This window comes from Panthera tigris, chromosome X (genome assembly GCF_018350195.1).
Source record: "Panthera tigris isolate Pti1 chromosome X, P.tigris_Pti1_mat1.1, whole genome shotgun sequence".
NCBI classification, from domain to species: Eukaryota; Metazoa; Chordata; class Mammalia; order Carnivora; family Felidae; genus Panthera; species Panthera tigris.
Window position 1 is genome coordinate 86,558,702 of NC_056677.1, and position 18,969 is coordinate 86,577,670.

Genomic DNA, 18,969 nt, shown 5'->3' on the forward strand with positions numbered 1-18,969 from the left:
TCTGTGAATTTATACAGATTCTTCATTGTCTATGTATAGCCTGTAATTTCTTTTTGGATTTGAGAGATATGTATATTCTATGGAGTTTGCAAGTTAAAAATCCAAACTGGGAAAACATTAATCAGGCAGATGTCTGATCACAGCTAACTCTCTGGATCCAATTATAGCAGAAGCAGGGGCTCTTAGAACTCTGGTTTACAAAAGCATATAACTCTTGAATTTATTCTAATCGGTGAAGGTATATGTGCCCTCCTTGATCAAGAGTGTTCTACATACATTCCAGATAATTCACATCTGATCCACAATTTATCTGGTCTAACTAAAAAGGAAATCACTTAATAATGTCAGTTCAAATATTGGGACCTATGATTCTGGGCTATTAATATTTTGGAAGAATCTACAAGGAAAATTATACAAGATGGCCTAACTCTAAAAATAGTATTTTTTATGATACAGGTATAACTACAACATTCCATTTAAATTCTTATTAAAAAGAAATTACAAGTACAGTTTCATGCCAAAATGTTGAGTAAGTGATATATTATGTAAATAAAAATGGAAGTGGGGGTACCTTGTGAAATAAAATATTGAACAAATACAAATTCAAGTTTTAAAAATTGGGACTGGCCTGTAAGGGGGCAAAATTGTAGAGAGGAATGCAGATGGAACCTCTTTTAACTCAAGGAAGAATAAAATAAAAAATACAAGTTAATCTTTAAAGATGGTGAATAGCTTTTAAGCAATTTTTGTACTTGCCAGCAGGCATGGAGATTAAAATTTCAAAGTAAATTGTATGGTGTATGAGAAGATAATAAGTGCTATGTAGAAAAATAAGATGGGAAGGGGAGTAAGTAAAGGGATCAGTTTACAGTAGAGTAGTAAGGGATAACATCACTGGGAAAGTGACCTTTGAGCAAAACCTAAAGGAGAGGAGGAGGGAAGTCACTCTGGTGTCTAAGAAGAAGACATTCCAGACAGAGGGAACAGCAAATGCAAAGGCCCTAATGCAGGACTATGTCTGGCATGTTTGGGAAATATAGAACTTACACATGAAACCACGATGAGGGCAATACAGAAATATGTCATGAAACAATTGTATAAATTAAATATGTAAGTCCTTAGTAGTGGGAAAACATTCCATGGTATTGAGTTTTTCCCACAAAATTTCTTAAGGGAGATGAGTTTATTAAGGTATAATTAACATATGGTGTTATATTGGTTTCAGTTGTACAATATAATGATTTAACTATTCTGTACATTTATTGATACTCATCAGGATCTGTGTTCTCTTAATCCCCTTTATTTGTTTCACCCATTCCCCCCACCTAGTGGGGGATGAGTTTAGATTCAAGTCTTTCAGGAAGCAATTACCCAGTTTGACAAAGTGGAGGGCATTCGAGATGGAACACTATGTTAGTTAATATAGATATTTACCTTTGTCCCAGGCATATAGTAAGGCATATTTATATATTAGCTATTATTATTAAGGATAATGAGTATTATTAAGTTCTATATGAGAAGTATATATACTGGCTTAGCTGGTGAGAAGGAGTTGCTTTAGGGATGATGTCGCTACCATTTTTAACCATGAAAACAGAATTTTTAAATTACCATGACATATTAAGTAGGATTTTTTTCTATTCTATTTTTTTATTCTAGATACCAAAATAATTTCGCTTTCTCACCTTGAGATGACCTGGTCTAGCAGAAGGAATTTTCCTGCATTGCTTGTGAGAATCTTGCATAAATCCAAACTGCGATACTATGGAAAACCTGACAAAAAGATGATTGAGCCATACCAGGTATAAATCATGATTAACATATGACATGTTAATGTAACATTTATAGGTTATAGCTTACAGGCATGACTCATTATTAGGATAATTTATGTTCAAATTGTATTTTATAAAAGTAATTTAATAATTTATAATTTACATAAATGTGTGTTTCAAGGTATTATTTTTATGTAATTTCTTGTACAAAAAGAAATTCTTTCTGTATTGGCACCTTTTTAGTCCCCTGATTCAGTTGGTCTACTTCATACTTTTTTCTGTATCTTCACCCTTTTCTTCACTAGTATGCTTTCTACACCAGCATATAGACATACTCTGGACTTTCATTTAAAAAAAAAGAAAAAATCTCCTTTGACCTCAGGACTCCTCTATTCCCTCTCTCCTTTTCTTCTGGTAGGCTCCTTGAAGTAGTCTCCACTAGATATTTTCACTTCCTTGTCTCCTATTTACTTCTTAACACAATTGGTTTGGCTTTTTTCTTCAGCTGGGCACTCACTAGAGACCTTTTAATTGTCAAATGTAGCTGATACTTTTCTGTTATCTTGACTCTCTGTGCTCTATAATGCCAATGAGAACTACTTCCTTGATTTCTGTCCTGTTTGTTTTTTTACCTAACGTTTTACTGTATTTTCACATGTTGTCAAGAATTATTTTAGGTGTTTTATTAAGCTTTCATTATAAAAGTTATACATACTTGGAGGCAATTTGGAAATGTAGAAAGCAGTATAAATAAAGCTGAAAAAATATCACCCCAAATTCTACCAGAGAGGGTCACTGTTAATATTAAAGTGTGTTTCATCCCCTTTTTTCATATGAACATATCACATGTTTACATACATATATGTATGTAATATAGATCACATCTATATGTATATGTATGCATATAATATATTGCATGACTATGTGATAAATTATCTTACAAAATGGAAATCATATTGTATATACAATTTTATATTATTTAACATTTCCTTAAGCATTTTCTATCACTAAAAAACCTTCATTCATAACTTTGCATAGTTATAGATTGTACCATGTAATAACTTATTCAGTCATTCCCCTGTAGTTTTGCTTTCTCATTCTTAAAATTAGAATACCCTGTAGATAAAAGTAACAAATACGTATGTGCTTTTTTACTCTTTTTTTCTAGACCTTTTTGGAAGTGGCTGACAGTTCAGGCACAGTGTCAGTGATCATGTGGAATGCCCTGTGTCCTGAGTGGTATAAAAGTCTGCGGGTTGGTTTAGTTCTTCTGCTTCAGGATTATTCTGTTAAAAAGAGTTATCCATTCAGGATGCAGCCTCTCCCTGTGGATCCACAGATCAAACTAATTTCTACAATGGGTTAAGTATTCAATAAATTTGTTGTTTTATGGCTATTTTGTTTGTATAAATGTGAAAAGAACCATATCAGCCAAAGGCTGTTAAACGTTGCTGAATCTGGGGCGCCTGGGTGGCTCAGTTGGTTAAGTGTCCAGCTTCAGCTCAGGTCATGATCTCACAGTCTGTGTGTTCGAGCCCCGCGTCAGGCTCTGTGCTGACAGCTCAGAGCCTGAAGCCTGCTTTGGATTCTGTGTCTCCTTCTCTCTCTGCCCCTCCCCTGCTCATGCCCTGTCTCTCTCTGTCTCAAAAATAAATAAAAACATTTAAAAAAATTGCTGAATCTGTTAGAACCTGGTAAACTTCTAAGTTCCTTTATAACATTTTTAAGCAATCACTTAATATCTATACTTATTTATGAATACATTTATTAAGAAAAAATATGTGATATATTTATTGTTGATTATGAATGAGCACCACTTAGGATGTACTTATATCTGTTTTCTTTTTTGTATTATAATACTAAATTAATGACTTAAATATACTTTTACTGTAAGGTGCTATTCGAAAGGGCTTTGTCAGCATTTTATTTTGAAATAATTTCAAACTTACATAAAAGTTGAAAGAATAGTATAAAGAACTCGCATATACCCTTTTCATGGATAAAACAGTTGTTAACATTTACCTTTACTTTATCATTCCCTGCCTCCATAAATCTAAATACATATATATATTACAAATATATATGTATATGTATTACAAATATTTATATACATGTATTGTATATATTTGAGAGTAAGTGGCAGCCATCACACATACCGTTACCTCAAAATACTTCAGTAATATTTCAATGTTTATTTCCTAAGAACAAGAACATTCTATTCTATAATCACAGTTCAGTTACAAATTCAGCAAATTTAAAATTGATAAACTGATGTTATCTAAGCTGTGGTCAATATTCAAATGCAATTGAATTGCTGCTCTTCCTAATTAGTACTAAAACAAAAGTTTTGACATCTTGGCATCATACTAAATATTTTTGGAGCATTAATATATTAAGTGATTGCTTTCAGATATGGATATAATATATGATATGATATATGATATGGTAATATAATTAATATATTAAGTGATTGCTTTCAGATATGGATATGAATTTTTTGCCTTTCTATTTTTAGAATTGTAGATTATATCACTCAACAAGTTTAGGTATTGTTATTGGCTCATAATAGTTTTATACTGGACCTGTATTTCTTTGTATTCTGAATTCCCTACTGATAGATTAAACTTAATTACTTGGAGAATGTGCAGATAATATAGCTTTTGTTCACTGTTTCCTTAGATAGATGTTTATTTGGGGAATCTCATGTGATTCCTTATTAAAATCTTAAGGATTTGGTAGGCATCAATCATGTCTTTCTGGATTAACAAGTTATTACCTAGTAGTTTGGCACAATTAGTCTATTATCTCATTACTCTTTATCATAAAGTTGAGAAATTACACTGATATTGATGTTGGGACTTACTTGAAAAAATACAGTAAAAACTGGCAAAAAGAAGCGAGTTCACAACGTGTTATTATTTCTATCAATTTGTAAATTCTTTCCACAACCAAGCATATCTAGGTGAAAAAAATTGAGACATTTGCCAATAAGAGATAAGGTAAGTGACTTTGTTGATGTCACATGATAAATCACTGGCATAGTGAAAACCTAGTTTTTCTGATACCTAACCTAGTGTTCTTTTTATGAGATACACTGTTTTCCTGGTGTAAAGAGAATTAATTTAAATCACAATTTTTACATGGCTGTGGGCAATCTAGAAATGTGTCTGGTACTAATAGCTGTTTCTAAACCTTAAAAATATATGGAAAGTAGAACAATAGACAGCATGTGGTCAATAGATAAACAGCTACTAAAACTTAACACTGAAATTTAATCAAGCACTATGCTACCTCTACTATATACAATTCTAGGGCCATATTTTCATATGGACTCCTGAAGATATGAGAGGTTATTTATACTTTCAAGTAAATAATTGTAAATACAGAAATTATTTTTTCAAATGGGAGTCTTGATGAGAATATATTGAAAATGTTTCTTTTAGTCTTTAAACAGTTTTATTTTTTATCAGTATTAGCATCAGTCTACTTTATCCTATACCCTTTTAAGAAAATTTTGTTTATTTCTTTAGAGAGAGAGTCCCAAGCAGGCTCCAAGTGGTTAGCACAGAGTCTGATGTTGGGCTCGAACTCACAAACTAGATGATTGTAACCTGAGATGAAACCAAGAGTCGGACACTTAACCAACTGAGCCACCCAGGCGCCCCTATCCCAAACCTTTTTAATAAATAATAGGACTTTTTCCCTGTTTATCAGGGGTTAGCAAGCTATTTCTGTAAATAGCCAGATAGTAAATATTATAGGCTGTACAGGCGATATAGTTTCTGTCATAAATACTCAGCTCTGCCTTTTTAAAAAATGTTTATTTTGAGAGAGAGAAAGAGAGCATGAGTAGGGGAGGGGCAAAGAGAGAGGGAGAGAAAGAGGATCCCAAGCAGGCTCTACTCCATGAGCACAGAACCCATCATAGGGCTTGAACTCACGAACCATGAGATCATGACCTGAGCTGAAATCAAGAGTCAGAGGCTTAACTGACTGAGCCACCTAGGTGCCACCTCAGCTCTGCTTTTATAGAGTGAAGGCAGAGATAATATGTAAGGAATGGGCATGGCTGTGTTACAGTGAAACTTTATTTGCAAAAACAATCATCTAATCTGCAGAGTATAGTTTGCTGAGCCTATACATATATGCAGATCTCAACACTGCCTGGACATTAGTATCACTTGGGGAGCCTTAAAGAACCGTAGACACGCCACCCTCTGAGATTCTGATTTAATTACTCTGAGGAGGGAACCAAGACATTGGCGCATCTTTAAAATTCTTCAGGTGATTCTTATATGCAGCTACAGTTGAGATCTACTGATTTATGATCTTTAAAAAGTTCAAATGTGTTAATAATCTTTTGAAGAGAAATGACAGTTCCGTAAACCATTCTAGACACAGGAGATATAAAGATAAGTAATACAGAGTTCTACTTTAAAAAAATTAGTCTAGCAGGGTAATATATTACACTGTATGTTAACTAACCAGAATTTAAATAAAAATTTGAAAAAAATTAGTCTGACGGTAACAGATTAGTAAAATGGACAGTTTACAGTAAAATGAAAGATTAATGACAGTAAACAGTAAGAAGGTATGATGAACAAAAGGAGAGAGTAAATGAACAGAAATGTAGTTGAGGAAAGAATGAATGGTTGGGAGAGTGGGAGAATGAGTTGGATGGGAGAAAGTGTAAGTGGGGGTTAGGAATAGTATCAGGGTAGTTTAAGTGTTATGACTAGGATAAATGAGAAAGAGTATGTAGTGGGGGCTGGTGTTGGACAGTAAGGGAATAAAGACTTGTGGTACCATCACTGCTTTCTAGATGCTGATGTTGAAAGACAAACTATTGGGGTAATTATCTTGGTTTATCTTTTCATATTTACATGTGTAGTTCCAAGTTACAGAGACGGAGAGATAATATTTTTTAAGACCAAATAAATGTGTTGTAAAACACAGGACATATTTGCTGGTAATGTGTGGTTTTGGAGATTGGCATTTTGCATACCATTCTGTCCTTGCCATTTTGCATATCATTCTGTCCTACCTTTTATCTTTTTTAAAAAGTTTTTTTAACATTTATTTTTGAAAGAGTGAGACAGAGCACGAGTTGGGGAGGGGCAGAGAGAGAGGGGGGACACAGAAGTCCTACCTTTTATCAAATAGTACTCACCTAGCATACCCACATAAACATTTTATTTTTTAAAATTTACTTATTTAAATTCAAGTTAGTAAACATACAGTGTAGTATTAGTTTCAGGAGTAGAACCCAGTGATTTATCACTTCCATGTAACACCCAGTGCTCATCCCAACAAGTGCCCTCCTTAATGCCCATCACTCATTTAGCCCATCCCCCCCGACCTCCCCTCCAGCAACCCTCAGTTTGTTCTCTTTAAGAGTCTCTTATGGTTTGCCTTGCTCTCCGTTTTTAACTTATTTTTCTTTCCTTTCCACTATGTTCATCTGCTGTGTTTCTTAAATTCCACATATGAGTGAAATCATTTATTTGTTTTTTTTGTCTTATTTCTCTTAGCATAATACACTCTAGTTACATCCACGTTGTTGCAAATGGCAAGATTTCATTCTTTTTTTTTTTACAGTGAAACTCAATATGTATTTCTATTTAATCACAACAATTAGAAAATATATCTTTTAAAACTACAATCTATCACAGCGTCAAAAATAACAAAATAAACTAATTGATAAATATAACAAACTTGTATAAGGTTTACACTCTGAAAATTATGAGACATTATTAAGAAAAATTAAGAAAACACATATTGGGAGAAAGTTAATAATATTCCTGGACTGGGAGACTCACTATTATTAAGGTGTACAATTATCTTGAAATTGATTTATACATATAATGCTGTCCAAAACAAACTCCCAGTAGGCTCTTTTATGAAAACTGATAATCCAGGGTGGTTACATGGGTACACTCATTTGTCAAAACTTATAAAACTAAACAGAATGACAGGTAAATTACGTGGGTAAAGTTGATTTTTAAAATGAATAATGTTTTACCCAGTAGACAACACCTTAGAAATGAAGTAATTTTATTTAGATAAAGTCCTATAGAATGTATTAATTAATTAATTAGTTTTTTATTTTTAACTTGTTTTATTTTTCATTTTTTAAAATTTACATCCAAATTAGTTAGCATATACTGCAACAATGATTTCAGGAGTAGATTCCTTAGTTCCCCCTACCCATTTAGCCCATCTCCCCTCCCACAATCCCTCCTGTAACCCTCAGTTTGTTCTCCATATTAATGAGTCTCTTCTGTTTTATCCCCCTCCCTGTTTTTATATTATTTTTGTTTCCCTTCCCTTATGTTCATCTGTTTTGTCTCTGAAAGTCCTCATATGAGTGAAGTCATATGATTTTTGTCTTTCTCTGACTAATTTCACTTAGCATAATACCCTCCAGTTCCAGCCACGTAGTTGCCAATGGCACGATTTCATTATTTTTGATTGCCAAGTAATACTCCATTGTATATATATACCACATCTTCTTTATCCATTTATCCATCAGTGGACACTTGGGCTCTTTCCATACTTTGGCTATTGTTGATAGTGCTGCTATAAACATGGGGGTGCATGTGTCCCTTCAAAATAGCACACCTGTATCCCGTGGATAAATGCCTAGTTGTGCAATTGCTGGGCCATAGGGTAGTTCTATTTTTAGTTTTTTGAGGAACCTCCCTACTGTTTTCCAGAGTGGCTACACCAGCTTACATTCCCTCCAGCAATGCAGAAGAGATCCTCTTTCTCCTCATCAACATCTGTTGTTGCCTGAGTTGTTAATATTAGCCATTCTGACAAGTGTAAGGTGGTATCTCATTGTGGTTTTGATTTGTATTTACCTGATGATAAGTGATGTTGAGCATTTTTTCATGTGTTTGTTGGTTATCTGGATGTTTTCTTTGGAGAAGTGTCTATTCATGTCTTTTGCCCATTTCTTCACTGGATTATTTGTTTTTTGGGTGTTGAGTTTGATAAGTTCTTCATAGATTTTGGATACTAACCCTTTCTCTGATAAGTCATTGGCCAATTTCTTCTCCCATTCTGTAGGTTGCCTTTTAGTTGTGCTGATTGTTTCCTTCGCTGTGCAGAAGCTTTTTATTTTGATGAGGTCCCAGTAGTTCATTTTTGCTTTTGTTTCCCTTGCCTCTGGTGACGTGTTGAGTAAGAAGTTGCCGTGGCCAAGATCAAAGAGGTTTTTGCCTGCTTTCTCCTCGAGGATTTGGATGGCTTCCTGTCTTATATTTAGGTCTTTCATCCACTTTGAGTTTATTTTTGTGTATTGTGTAAGAAAGTGGTCCAGGTTCATTCTTCTGCATGTCACTGTCCAGTTTTCCCAGCACCACTTACTGAAGAGACTGTCTTTATTCCATTGGATATTCTTTCCTGCTTTGTCAAAGATTAGTTGGCCATACGTTTATGGGTCCATTTCTGGGTTCTCTATTCTATTCCATTGATCTGAGTGTCTGTTCTTGCACCAGTACCATACTGTCTTGATGATTACAGCTTTGTAGTATAGCTTGAAGTCTGGGATTGTGATGCCTCCTGCTTTGGTTTTCTTTTTCAAGATTGCTTTGGCTATTTGGGGTCTTTTCTGATTCCATACAAATTTTAGGATTATTTGTTCTAGCTCTGTGAAGAATGCTGGTGTTATTTAGATAGGGATTGCATTGAATATGTAGATTGCTTTGGGTAGTATCGACATTTTAACAATATTTGTTCTTCCTATCCAGGAGCATGGAATCTTTTTTCCATTTTTTTTGTGTCTTCTTCAATTTCTTTCATAAGCTTTCTATAGTTTTCGGTGTATAGATTTTTCACCTCTTTGGTTAGATTTATTCCTCGGTATTTTATGGTTTTTGGTGCAACTGTAAATGGGATCAATTACTTGATTTCTTTTTCTGTCACTTCATTGTTGGTGTATAGGAATACAACCAATTTCTGTGCATCGATTTTATATCCTGCAACTTTGCTGAATTCATGAATAAATTCTAGCAGTTTTTTGGTGGAATCTTTAGGGTTTTCCGTATAGTGTATCATGTCATCTGTGAAGAGTAAAAGTTTGACCTCTTCCTGGCGGATTTGGATGCCTTTTATTTCTTTGTGTTGTCTGATTGCAGAGGCTAAGAATTCCAATACTATGTTGAATAAGAGTGGCGAGAGTGGACATCCCTGTCTTGTTCCTGATCTTAGGGGGAAAGCTCTCAGTTTTTCCCCATTGAGGATGATATTAGCATTGGTTTGTTCATATATGGCTTTTATGATCTCCAGGTATGCTCCTTCTATCCCTACTTTCTTGAGGGTTTTTATCAAGAAAGGATGCTGTATTTTGTTAAATGCTTTCTCTGCATCTATTGAGAGGATCATATGGTTCTTGTCCTTTCTTTTATTGATGTGATGAATCACGTTAATTGTTTTGCGGATATTGAACCAGTCCTGCATCCCAAGTATAAATCCCACTTGGTCGTGGTGAATAATTTTTTTAATGTATTGTTGGATCCGGTTGGTTAATATCTTGTTGAGGATTTTTGCATCCATGTTCATCAGGGAAATGCATAAATGCTTATAATTGTATATAGTTCTCCTTTTTAGTGGGGTCTCTGTCTGGTTTTGGAATCAAGGTAATGCTGACTTCATACAATGAGTTTGGAAGTTTTCCTTCCATTTCTATTTTTTGTAGCAGCTTCAAGAGAATAGGTGTTAACTCTTCCTTAAATGTTTGGTAGAATTCCCCTGGAAAGCCATCTGGCCCTGGACTCTTGTTTTTTGGCAGATTTTTGATTGCTAATTTGATTGCCTTATTGGTTATGGGTGTTTTCAAATTTTCTATTTCTTCCTGTTTCAATTTTGGTGTGTCTATGTTCTAGGAATTTGTCCATTTCTTCCAGATTGCCCATTTTATTGGCATATAATTGGTCATAATACTCTCTTATTGTTTTTATTTCTCCTGTGTTGGTTGTGATCTCTCCTCTTTCATTCTTGATTTTACTTATTTTGGTCCTTTCCTTTTTCTTTTTGATCAAACTGGCTAGTAGTTTATCAATTTTGTTAATTCTTTCAGAGAACAAGCTTCTGGTTTCATTGATCTGTTCTGTTTTTTTGGGTTTTGATAGCATTAATTTCTGCTCTAATCTTTATTATTTCCTGTCTTCTGCTGGTTTTCGGTTTTATTTGCTGTTCTTTTTCCAGCTCCTTAAGGTGTCAAGTTAGGTTGTATATCTGAGATCTTTCTTCTTTCTTTAGGAAGGCCTGGTATATACTTTCCTCTTATGACTGCCTTTACTGCGTCCCAGACGTTTTGGGTTGTGGTGTTGTCATGTTCACTGACTTCCATATACTTTTTAATTTCCTCTTTAACTGCTTGGTTAGCCCATTCATTCTTTAGTAGGATGTTCTTCAGTCTGCAAGTATTTGTTACCTCTCCAAAATTTTTCTTGTGGTTGATTTCGAGTTTCATAGCATTGTGGTCTGAAAATACGCACAGTATGATCTCAATCTTTTTGTACTTACTTAGGGCTGATTTGTGTCCCAGGATATGGTCTATTCTGGAGAACATTCCACGTGCACTGGAGAAGAATGTATATTCTGCTTTAGGATGAAATGTTCTCAATATATCTGTTAAGTCCATCTGGTCCAGTGTGTCATTCAAAGCCATTGTTTCCTTGTTGATTTTTTGATTAGATTATCTGTCCATTGCTGTGAGTGGGGTGTTGAAGTCTCCTACTATTATGGTATTATTACTGATGAGTTTCTTTATGTTTGTGATTAATTGATTTATATATTTGGGTACTGCCATATTTGGCACATAAATGTTTACAATCATTAGGTCTTCTTGGTGGATGGACTCCTTGATTATGATATAATGCCCTTCTGCATCTCTTGATACAGTCTTTATTTTAAAGTCTCAACTGTCTGATACAAGTATAGCTACTCTGGCTTTCTTTTGTTGACCATTAGCATGATAGATGGTTCTCCATCCCCTTATTTTCAATCTGAAGGTGTCTTCAGGTCTAAAGTGGGTCTCTTGTAAACAGCATATAGATGGATCTTGTTTTCTTATCCATTATGTTACCCTATGTCTTTTGATTGGAGCATTGAGTCCATTGATGTTTAGAGTGAGTACTGAAAGATATGAATTTATTGCCATTATGATGTTTGTGGAGTTGGAGTTTCTGGTGGTGTTCTCTGGTCCTTTCTAATCTTTGTTGCTTTTGGTATATGTGTGTGTGTGTGTGTGTGTGTATAAAATATAAATATTTATATATTTATATATTGTATTTTATATAACATTACGTATTATATATCATTATATTTTATATATAATAAATATAATATTTTATAAAGATTTTTAAATAAAAATATATATAAATATATATAAATATATATAAATATATATATATATTCATCTTTTCTCCTCTCCTTCTATTTTGAATGACAGCCTCGTTGGATAAAGAATTGTTGGCTACATATTTTTCTGATTCAGCACATTGAATATATCCTGCCACTCCTTTCTGGCCTGCCAAGTTTCTGTGGATAGGTCTGCTGCAAACCTGAGCTGTCTTCCCTTGTAGGTTAGGGACTTTTTTTCCCTTGCTGCTTTCATGATTCTCTCCTTGCCTGAGTATTTTGTGAATTTGACTATGATATGCCTTGTTGATGGTCAGTTTTTGTTGAATGTAATGTGGGTCCTCTGTGCTTCCTGAATTTTGATGTTTGTGTCTTTCCCCAGGTTAGGAAAGTTTTCCACTGTGATTTGCTCACATAACCATTCTACCCCTGATTCTCTCTCTTCCTTTTCTGGGACCCCTATGATTTTGATGTTGCTCCTTTTTAATGAATCACTGATTTCTCTAATTCTTAAATTGTGCTCTTTTGCCTTAATCTCCCTCTTTTTTTCTGCTTCATTATTCGCTATAAGTTTGTCCTCTATATCGCTGATTCTCTGTTCTGCCTCATCCATCCTTGCTGCCGCTGCATCCATCCGTGATTGCAGCTCAGTTATAGCATTTTTAATTTCATTCTATTTTTTTTACTTCTTTTATCTCTGCAGAAAGGGATTCTAATCTGTTTTCAACTCCAGCTAGTATTCTTATTATCATGATTCTAAATTCTGGTTCAGACATTTTGCTTGTATCTGTGTTGGTTAAATCCCTGGCTGTCGTTTCTTCGTGCTCTTTCTTTTGGGGCGATTTCCTTCATTTTGTCATTTTTAAAGGAGAAAAGGTATTAATGAGGTAGAGAAATTAAAATTTAAAAAATAAAATTAAAAAATATTGTAATTAAAAATTTAAAAACACACACAAAAATCTAATAAATGATGCTAGATCCTAGGTGTGTTTTGGTCTGGGTGTTCAAAGTGGTTTGACAGATTAGAGAAAACAAAAGGGTGGAAGAAAAAGAGAAAAAAGAAATCATTTGAGAATTTGAAAAAATGAATACACTGAAGTAGACTAAAATGAGATGATGGGAGTAAAATAGAATTTGAAAGAATTTACACAAAAGTAAAAAATATAGTAAAAAAATTAAAAATATTTTTGTATATATATATATATAATAGATAAGATTTATTATCTTATCTTATTATTATATATGTATATATATATTTTTTTTATTTTTTATTTTTTAATATATGAAATTTACTGTCAAATTGGTTTCCATACAACACCCAGTGCTCATCCCAAAAGGTGCCCTCTTCAATACCCATCACCCACCCTGCCCTCCCTCCCACCCCCCATCAACCCTCAGTTTGTTCTCAGTTTTTAACAGTCTCTAATGCTTTGGCTCTCTCCCACTCTAACCTCTTTTTTTTTTTTTTTTTTTTTCCTTCCCCTCCCCCATGGGTTTCTGTTATGTTTCTCAGGATCCACATAAGAGTGAAACCATATGGTATCTGTCTTTCTCTGTATGGCTTATTTCACTTAGCATCACACTCTCCAGTTCCATCCATGTTGCTACAAAAGGCCATATTTCATTTTTTCTCATTGCCACGTAGTATTCCATTGTGTATATAAACCACAATTTCTTTATCCATTCATCAGTTGATGGACATTTAGGCTCTTTCCATAATTTGGCTATTGTTGAGAGTGCCGCTATAAACATTGGGGTACAGGTGCCCCTATGCATCAGTACTCCTGTATCCCTTGGATAAATTCCTAGCAGTGCTATTGCTGGGTCATAGGGTAGGTCTATTTTTAATTTTCTGAGGAACCTCCACACTGCTTTCCAGAGCAGCTGCACCAATTTGCATTCCCACCAACAGTGCAAGAGGGTTCCCGTTTCTCCACATCCTCTCCAGCATCTATAGTCTCCTGATTTCTTCATTTTGGCCACTCTGACTGGCGTGAGGTGGTATCTGAGTGTGGTTTTGATTTGTATTTCCCTGATAAGGAGCGACGTTGAGCATCTTTTCATGTGCCTGTTGGCCATCCGGATGTCTTCTTTAGAGAAGTGTCTATTCATGTTTTCTGCCCATTTCTTCACTGGGTTATTTGTTTTTCTGGTGTGGAGTTTGATGAGCTCTTTATAGATTTTGGATACTAGCCCTTTGTCCGATGTGTCATTTGCAAATATCTTTTCCCATTCCGTTGGTTGCCTTTTAGTTTTGTTGGTTGTTTCCTTTGCTGTGCAGAAGCTTTTTATCTTCATAAGGTCCCAGTAATTCACTTTTGCTTTTAATTCCCTTGCCTTTGGGGATGTGCCGAGTAAGAGATTGCTACGGCTGAGGTCAGAGAGGTCTTTTCCTGCTTTCTCCTCTAAGGTTTTGATGGTTTCCTGTCTCACATTCAGGTCCTTTATCCATTTTGAGTTTATTTTTGTGAATGGTGTGAGAAAGTGGTCTAGTTTCAACCTTCTGCATGTTGCTGTCCAGTTCTCCCAGCACCATTTGTTAAAGAGACTGTCTTTTTTCCATTGGATGTTCTTTCCTGCTTTGTCAAAGATGAGTTGGCCATACGTTTGTGGGTCTAGTTCTGGGGTTTCTATTCTATTCCATTGGTCTATGTGTCTGTTTTTATGCCAATACCATGCTGTCTTGATGATGACAGCTTTGTAGTAGAGGCTAAAGTCTGGGATTGTGATGCCTCCTGCTTTGGTCTTCTTCTTCAAACTTACTTTGGCTATTCGGGGCCTTTTGTGGTTCCATATGAATTTTAGGATTGCTTGTTCTAGTTTCGAGAAGAATGCTGGTGCAATTTTGATTGGGATTGCATTGAATGTGTAGATAGCTTTGGGTAGTATTGACATTTTGACAATATTTATTCTTCCAATCCATGAGCAGGGAATGTCTTTCCATTTCTTTATATCTTCTTCAATTACCTGCATAAGCTTTCTATAGTTTTCAGCATACAGATCTTTTACATCTTTGGTTAGATTTATTCCTAGGTATTTTATGCTTCTTGGTGCAATTGTGAATGGGATCAGTTTCTTCATTTGTCTTTCTGTTGCTTCATTGTTAGTGTATAAGAATGCAACTGATTTCTGCACGTTGATTTTGTATCCTGCAACTTTGCTGAATTCATGTATCAGTTCTAGCAGACTTTTGGTGGAGTCTATCGGATTTTCCATGTATAATATCATGTCATCTGCAAAAAGCGAAAGCTTGACTTCATCTTTGCCAATTTTGATGCCTTTGATTTCCTTTTGTTGTCTGATTGCTGATGCTAGAACTTCCAGCACTATATTAAACAGCAGCGGTGACAGTGGGCATCTCTGTCGTGTTCCTGATCTCAGGGAAAAAGCTCTCAGTTTTTCCCCGTTGAGGATGATGTTAGCTGTGGGCTTTTCATAAATGGCCTTTATGATCTTTAAGTATGTTCCTTCTATCCCGACTTTCTCAAGGGTTTTTATTAAGAAAGGGTGCTGGATTTTGTCAAAGGCCTTTTCTGCATCGATTGACAGGATCATATGGTTCTTCTCTTTTTTTTTGTTAATGTGATGTATCACGTTGATCGATTTGCGAATGTTGAACCAGCCCTGCATCCCAGGAATGAATCCCACTTGATCATGGTGAATAATTCTTTTTATATGCTGTTGAATTCGATTTGCTAGTATCTTATTGAGAATTTTTGCATCCATATTCATCAGGGATATTGGCCTGTAGTTCTCTTTTTTTACTGGGTCTCTGTCTGGTTTAGGAATCAAAGTAATACTGGCTTCATAGAATGAGTCTGGAAGTTTTCCTTCCCTTTCTATTTCTTGGAATAGCTTGAGAAGGATAGGTATTATCTCTGCTTTAAATGTCTGGTAGAACTCCCCTGGGAAGCCATCTGGTCCTGGACTCTTATTTGTTGGGAGATTTTTGATAACCGATTCAATTTCTTCGCTGGTTATGGGTCTGTTCAAGCTTTCTATTTCCTCCTGATTGAGTTTTGGAAGAGTGTGGGTGTTTAGGAATTTGTCCATTTCTTCCAGGTTGTCCAATTTGCTGGCATATAATTTTTCATAGTATTCCCTGATAATTGTTTGTATCTCTGAGGGATTGGTTGTAATCATTCCATTTTCATTCATGATTTTATCTATTTGGGTCATCTCCCTTTTCTTTTTGAGAAGCCTGGCTAGAGGTTTGTCAATTTTGTTTATTTTTTCAAAAAACCAACTCTTGGTTTCGTTGATCTGCTCTACAGTTTTTTTAGATTCTATATTGTTTATTTCTGCTCTGCTCTTTATTATTTCTCTTCTTCTGCTGGGTTTAGGCTGCCTTTGCTGTTCTGCTTCTATTTCCTTTAGGTGTGCTGTTAGATTTTGTATTTGGGATTTTTCTTGTTTCTTGAGATAGGCCTGGTTTGCAATGTATTTTCCTCTCAGGACTGCCTTCGCTGAGTCCCAAAGCGTTTGGATTGTTGTATTTTCATTTTCGTTTGTTTCCATATATTTTTTAATTCATTCTCTAATTGCCTGGTTGACCCACTCATTCTTTAGTAGGGTGTTCTTTAACCTCCATGCTTTTGGAGGTTTTCCAGACTTTTTCCTGTGGTTGATTTCAACCTTCATAGCATTGTGGTCTGAAAGTATGCATGGTATAATTTCAATTCTTGTAAACTTATGAAGGGCTCTTTTGTGACCCAGTATATGATCTATCTTGGAGAATGTTCCATGTGCACTCGAGAAGAAAGTATATTCTGTTGCTTTGGGATGCAGAGTTCTAAATATATCTGTCAAGTCCATCTGATCCAATGTATCATTCAGGGCCCTTGTTTCTTTATTGACTGTGTGTCTAGATGATCTATCCATTTCTGTAAGTGGGGTGTTAAAGTCCCCTGCAATGACCACATTCTTATCAATAAGGTTGCTTATGTTTATGAGTAATTGTTTTATATATCTGGGGGCTTGGGTATTTGGCGCATAGACATTTATAATTGTTAGCTCTTCCTGGTGGATAGACCCTGTGATTATTATATAATGCCCTTCTTCATCTCTTGTTACAGCCTTTAAAGTCTAGTTTGTCTGATATAAGTATGGCTACTCCAGCTTTCTTTTGGCTTCCAGGAGCATGATAAATAGTTCTCCATCCCCTCACTCTCAATCTAAAGGTGTCCTCAGATCTAAAATGAGTCTCTTGTAGACAGCAAATAGATGGGTCTTGTTTTTTTATCCATTCTGATACCCTATGTCTTTTGGTTGGCGCATTTAATCCATTTACATTCAGTGTTATTATAGAAAGATATGGGTTTAGAGTCATTGTGATGTCTGTATGTTTTATGCTTGTAGTGATGTCTCTGGTACTTTGTCTCACAGGATCCCCCTTAGGATCTCTTGTAGGGCTGGTTTCGTGGTGACAAATTCCTTCAGTTTTTGTTTGTTTGGGAAGACCTTTATCTCTCCTTCTATTCTAAATGACAGACTTGCTGGATAAAGGATTCTCGGCTGCATATTTTTTCTGTTTAGCACACTGTAGATATCGTGCCAAGCCTTTCTGGCCTGCCAAGTTTCAAAGGAGAGATGAGTCACGAGTCTTATAGGTCTCCCTTTATATGGGAGGGCACATTTATCCCTTGCTGCTTTCAGAATTTTCTCTTTATCCTTGTATTTTGCCAGTTTCACTATGATATGTCGTGCAGAAGATCGATTCAAGTTACGTCTGAAGGGAGTTCTCTGTGCCTCTTGGATTTCCATGCCTTTTTCCTTCCCCAGTTCAGGGAAGTTCTCAGCTATAATTTGTTCAAGTACCCCTTCAGCACCCTTCCCTCTCTCTTCCTCCTCTGGGATACCAATTATGCGTATATTATTTTTTTTTAGTGTATCACTTAGTTCTCTAATTTTCCCCTCATACTCCTGGATTTTTTTATCTCTCTTTCTTTCAGCTTCCTCTTTCTCCATAACTTTATCTTCTAGTTCACCTATTCTCTCCTCTGCCTCTTCAAGCCGAGCCATCGTGGATTCCATTTTGTTTTGCAATTCGTTTAAAGCGTTTTTCAACTCCTCGTGACTGTTCCTTAGTCCCTCGATCTTTGTGGCAAGAGATTCTCTGCTGTCCTGTATACTGTTTTCAAGCCCAGCGATTAATTTTATGACTATTATTCTAAATTCACTTTCTGTTATATTATTTAAATCCTTTTTGATCAGTTCATTAGCTGTTGTTATTTCCTGGAGATTCTTCTGAGGGGAATTCTTCCGTTTGGTCATTTTGGAGAGTCCCTGGCGTGGTGAGGACCTGCAGTGCACTTCCCCTGTGCTGTGGTGTATAACTGGAGTTAGTGGGCGGGGCCGCAGTCCGACCCGATGTCTGCCCCCAGCCCACCGCTGGGGCCACAGTCAGACTGGTGTGTGCCTTCTCTTCCCCTCTCCTAGGGGCGGGATTCACTGTGGGGTGGCGTGTCCCGTCTGGGCTACTTGCACACTGCCAGGCTTGTGTTGCTGGGGATCTGGCGTATTAGCTGGGGTGGGTAGGCAAGGTGCACGGGGGCTGGAGGGGCAGGCTTAGCTCGCTTCTCCTTAGGTGATCCACTTCAGGAGGGGCCCTGTGGCAGCGGGAGGGAGTCAGATCCGCTGCGGGAGGTTTGGCTCCGCAGAAGCACAGAGTTGGGTGTTTGCGCGGAGCGAGCAAGTTCCCTGGCAGGAACTGGTTCCCTTTGGGATTTTGGCTGGGGGATGGGCGGGGGAGATGGCGCTGGCGCCTTTGTTCCCCGCCAAGCTGAGCTCTGCCTTCCGGGGGCTCAGCAGCTCTCCTTCCCTTTGTCCT

General features: G+C 36.1%; 1 protein-coding gene across 1 annotated transcript in view; it reads left to right on the forward strand.

Moving 5' to 3' along the window:
- RADX (RPA1 related single stranded DNA binding protein, X-linked) overlaps positions 1-18,969 on the forward strand; it is a 75,074-nt gene that overhangs the window by 7,532 nt on the left and 48,573 nt on the right. The window contains exons 2-3 of the mRNA XM_007093776.3: positions 1,660-1,802; positions 2,941-3,133. Of these exons, the coding sequence (XP_007093838.2) occupies positions 1,660-1,802; positions 2,941-3,133 (336 nt within the window). The remainder of the gene's footprint in view (positions 1-1,659; positions 1,803-2,940; positions 3,134-18,969) is intronic.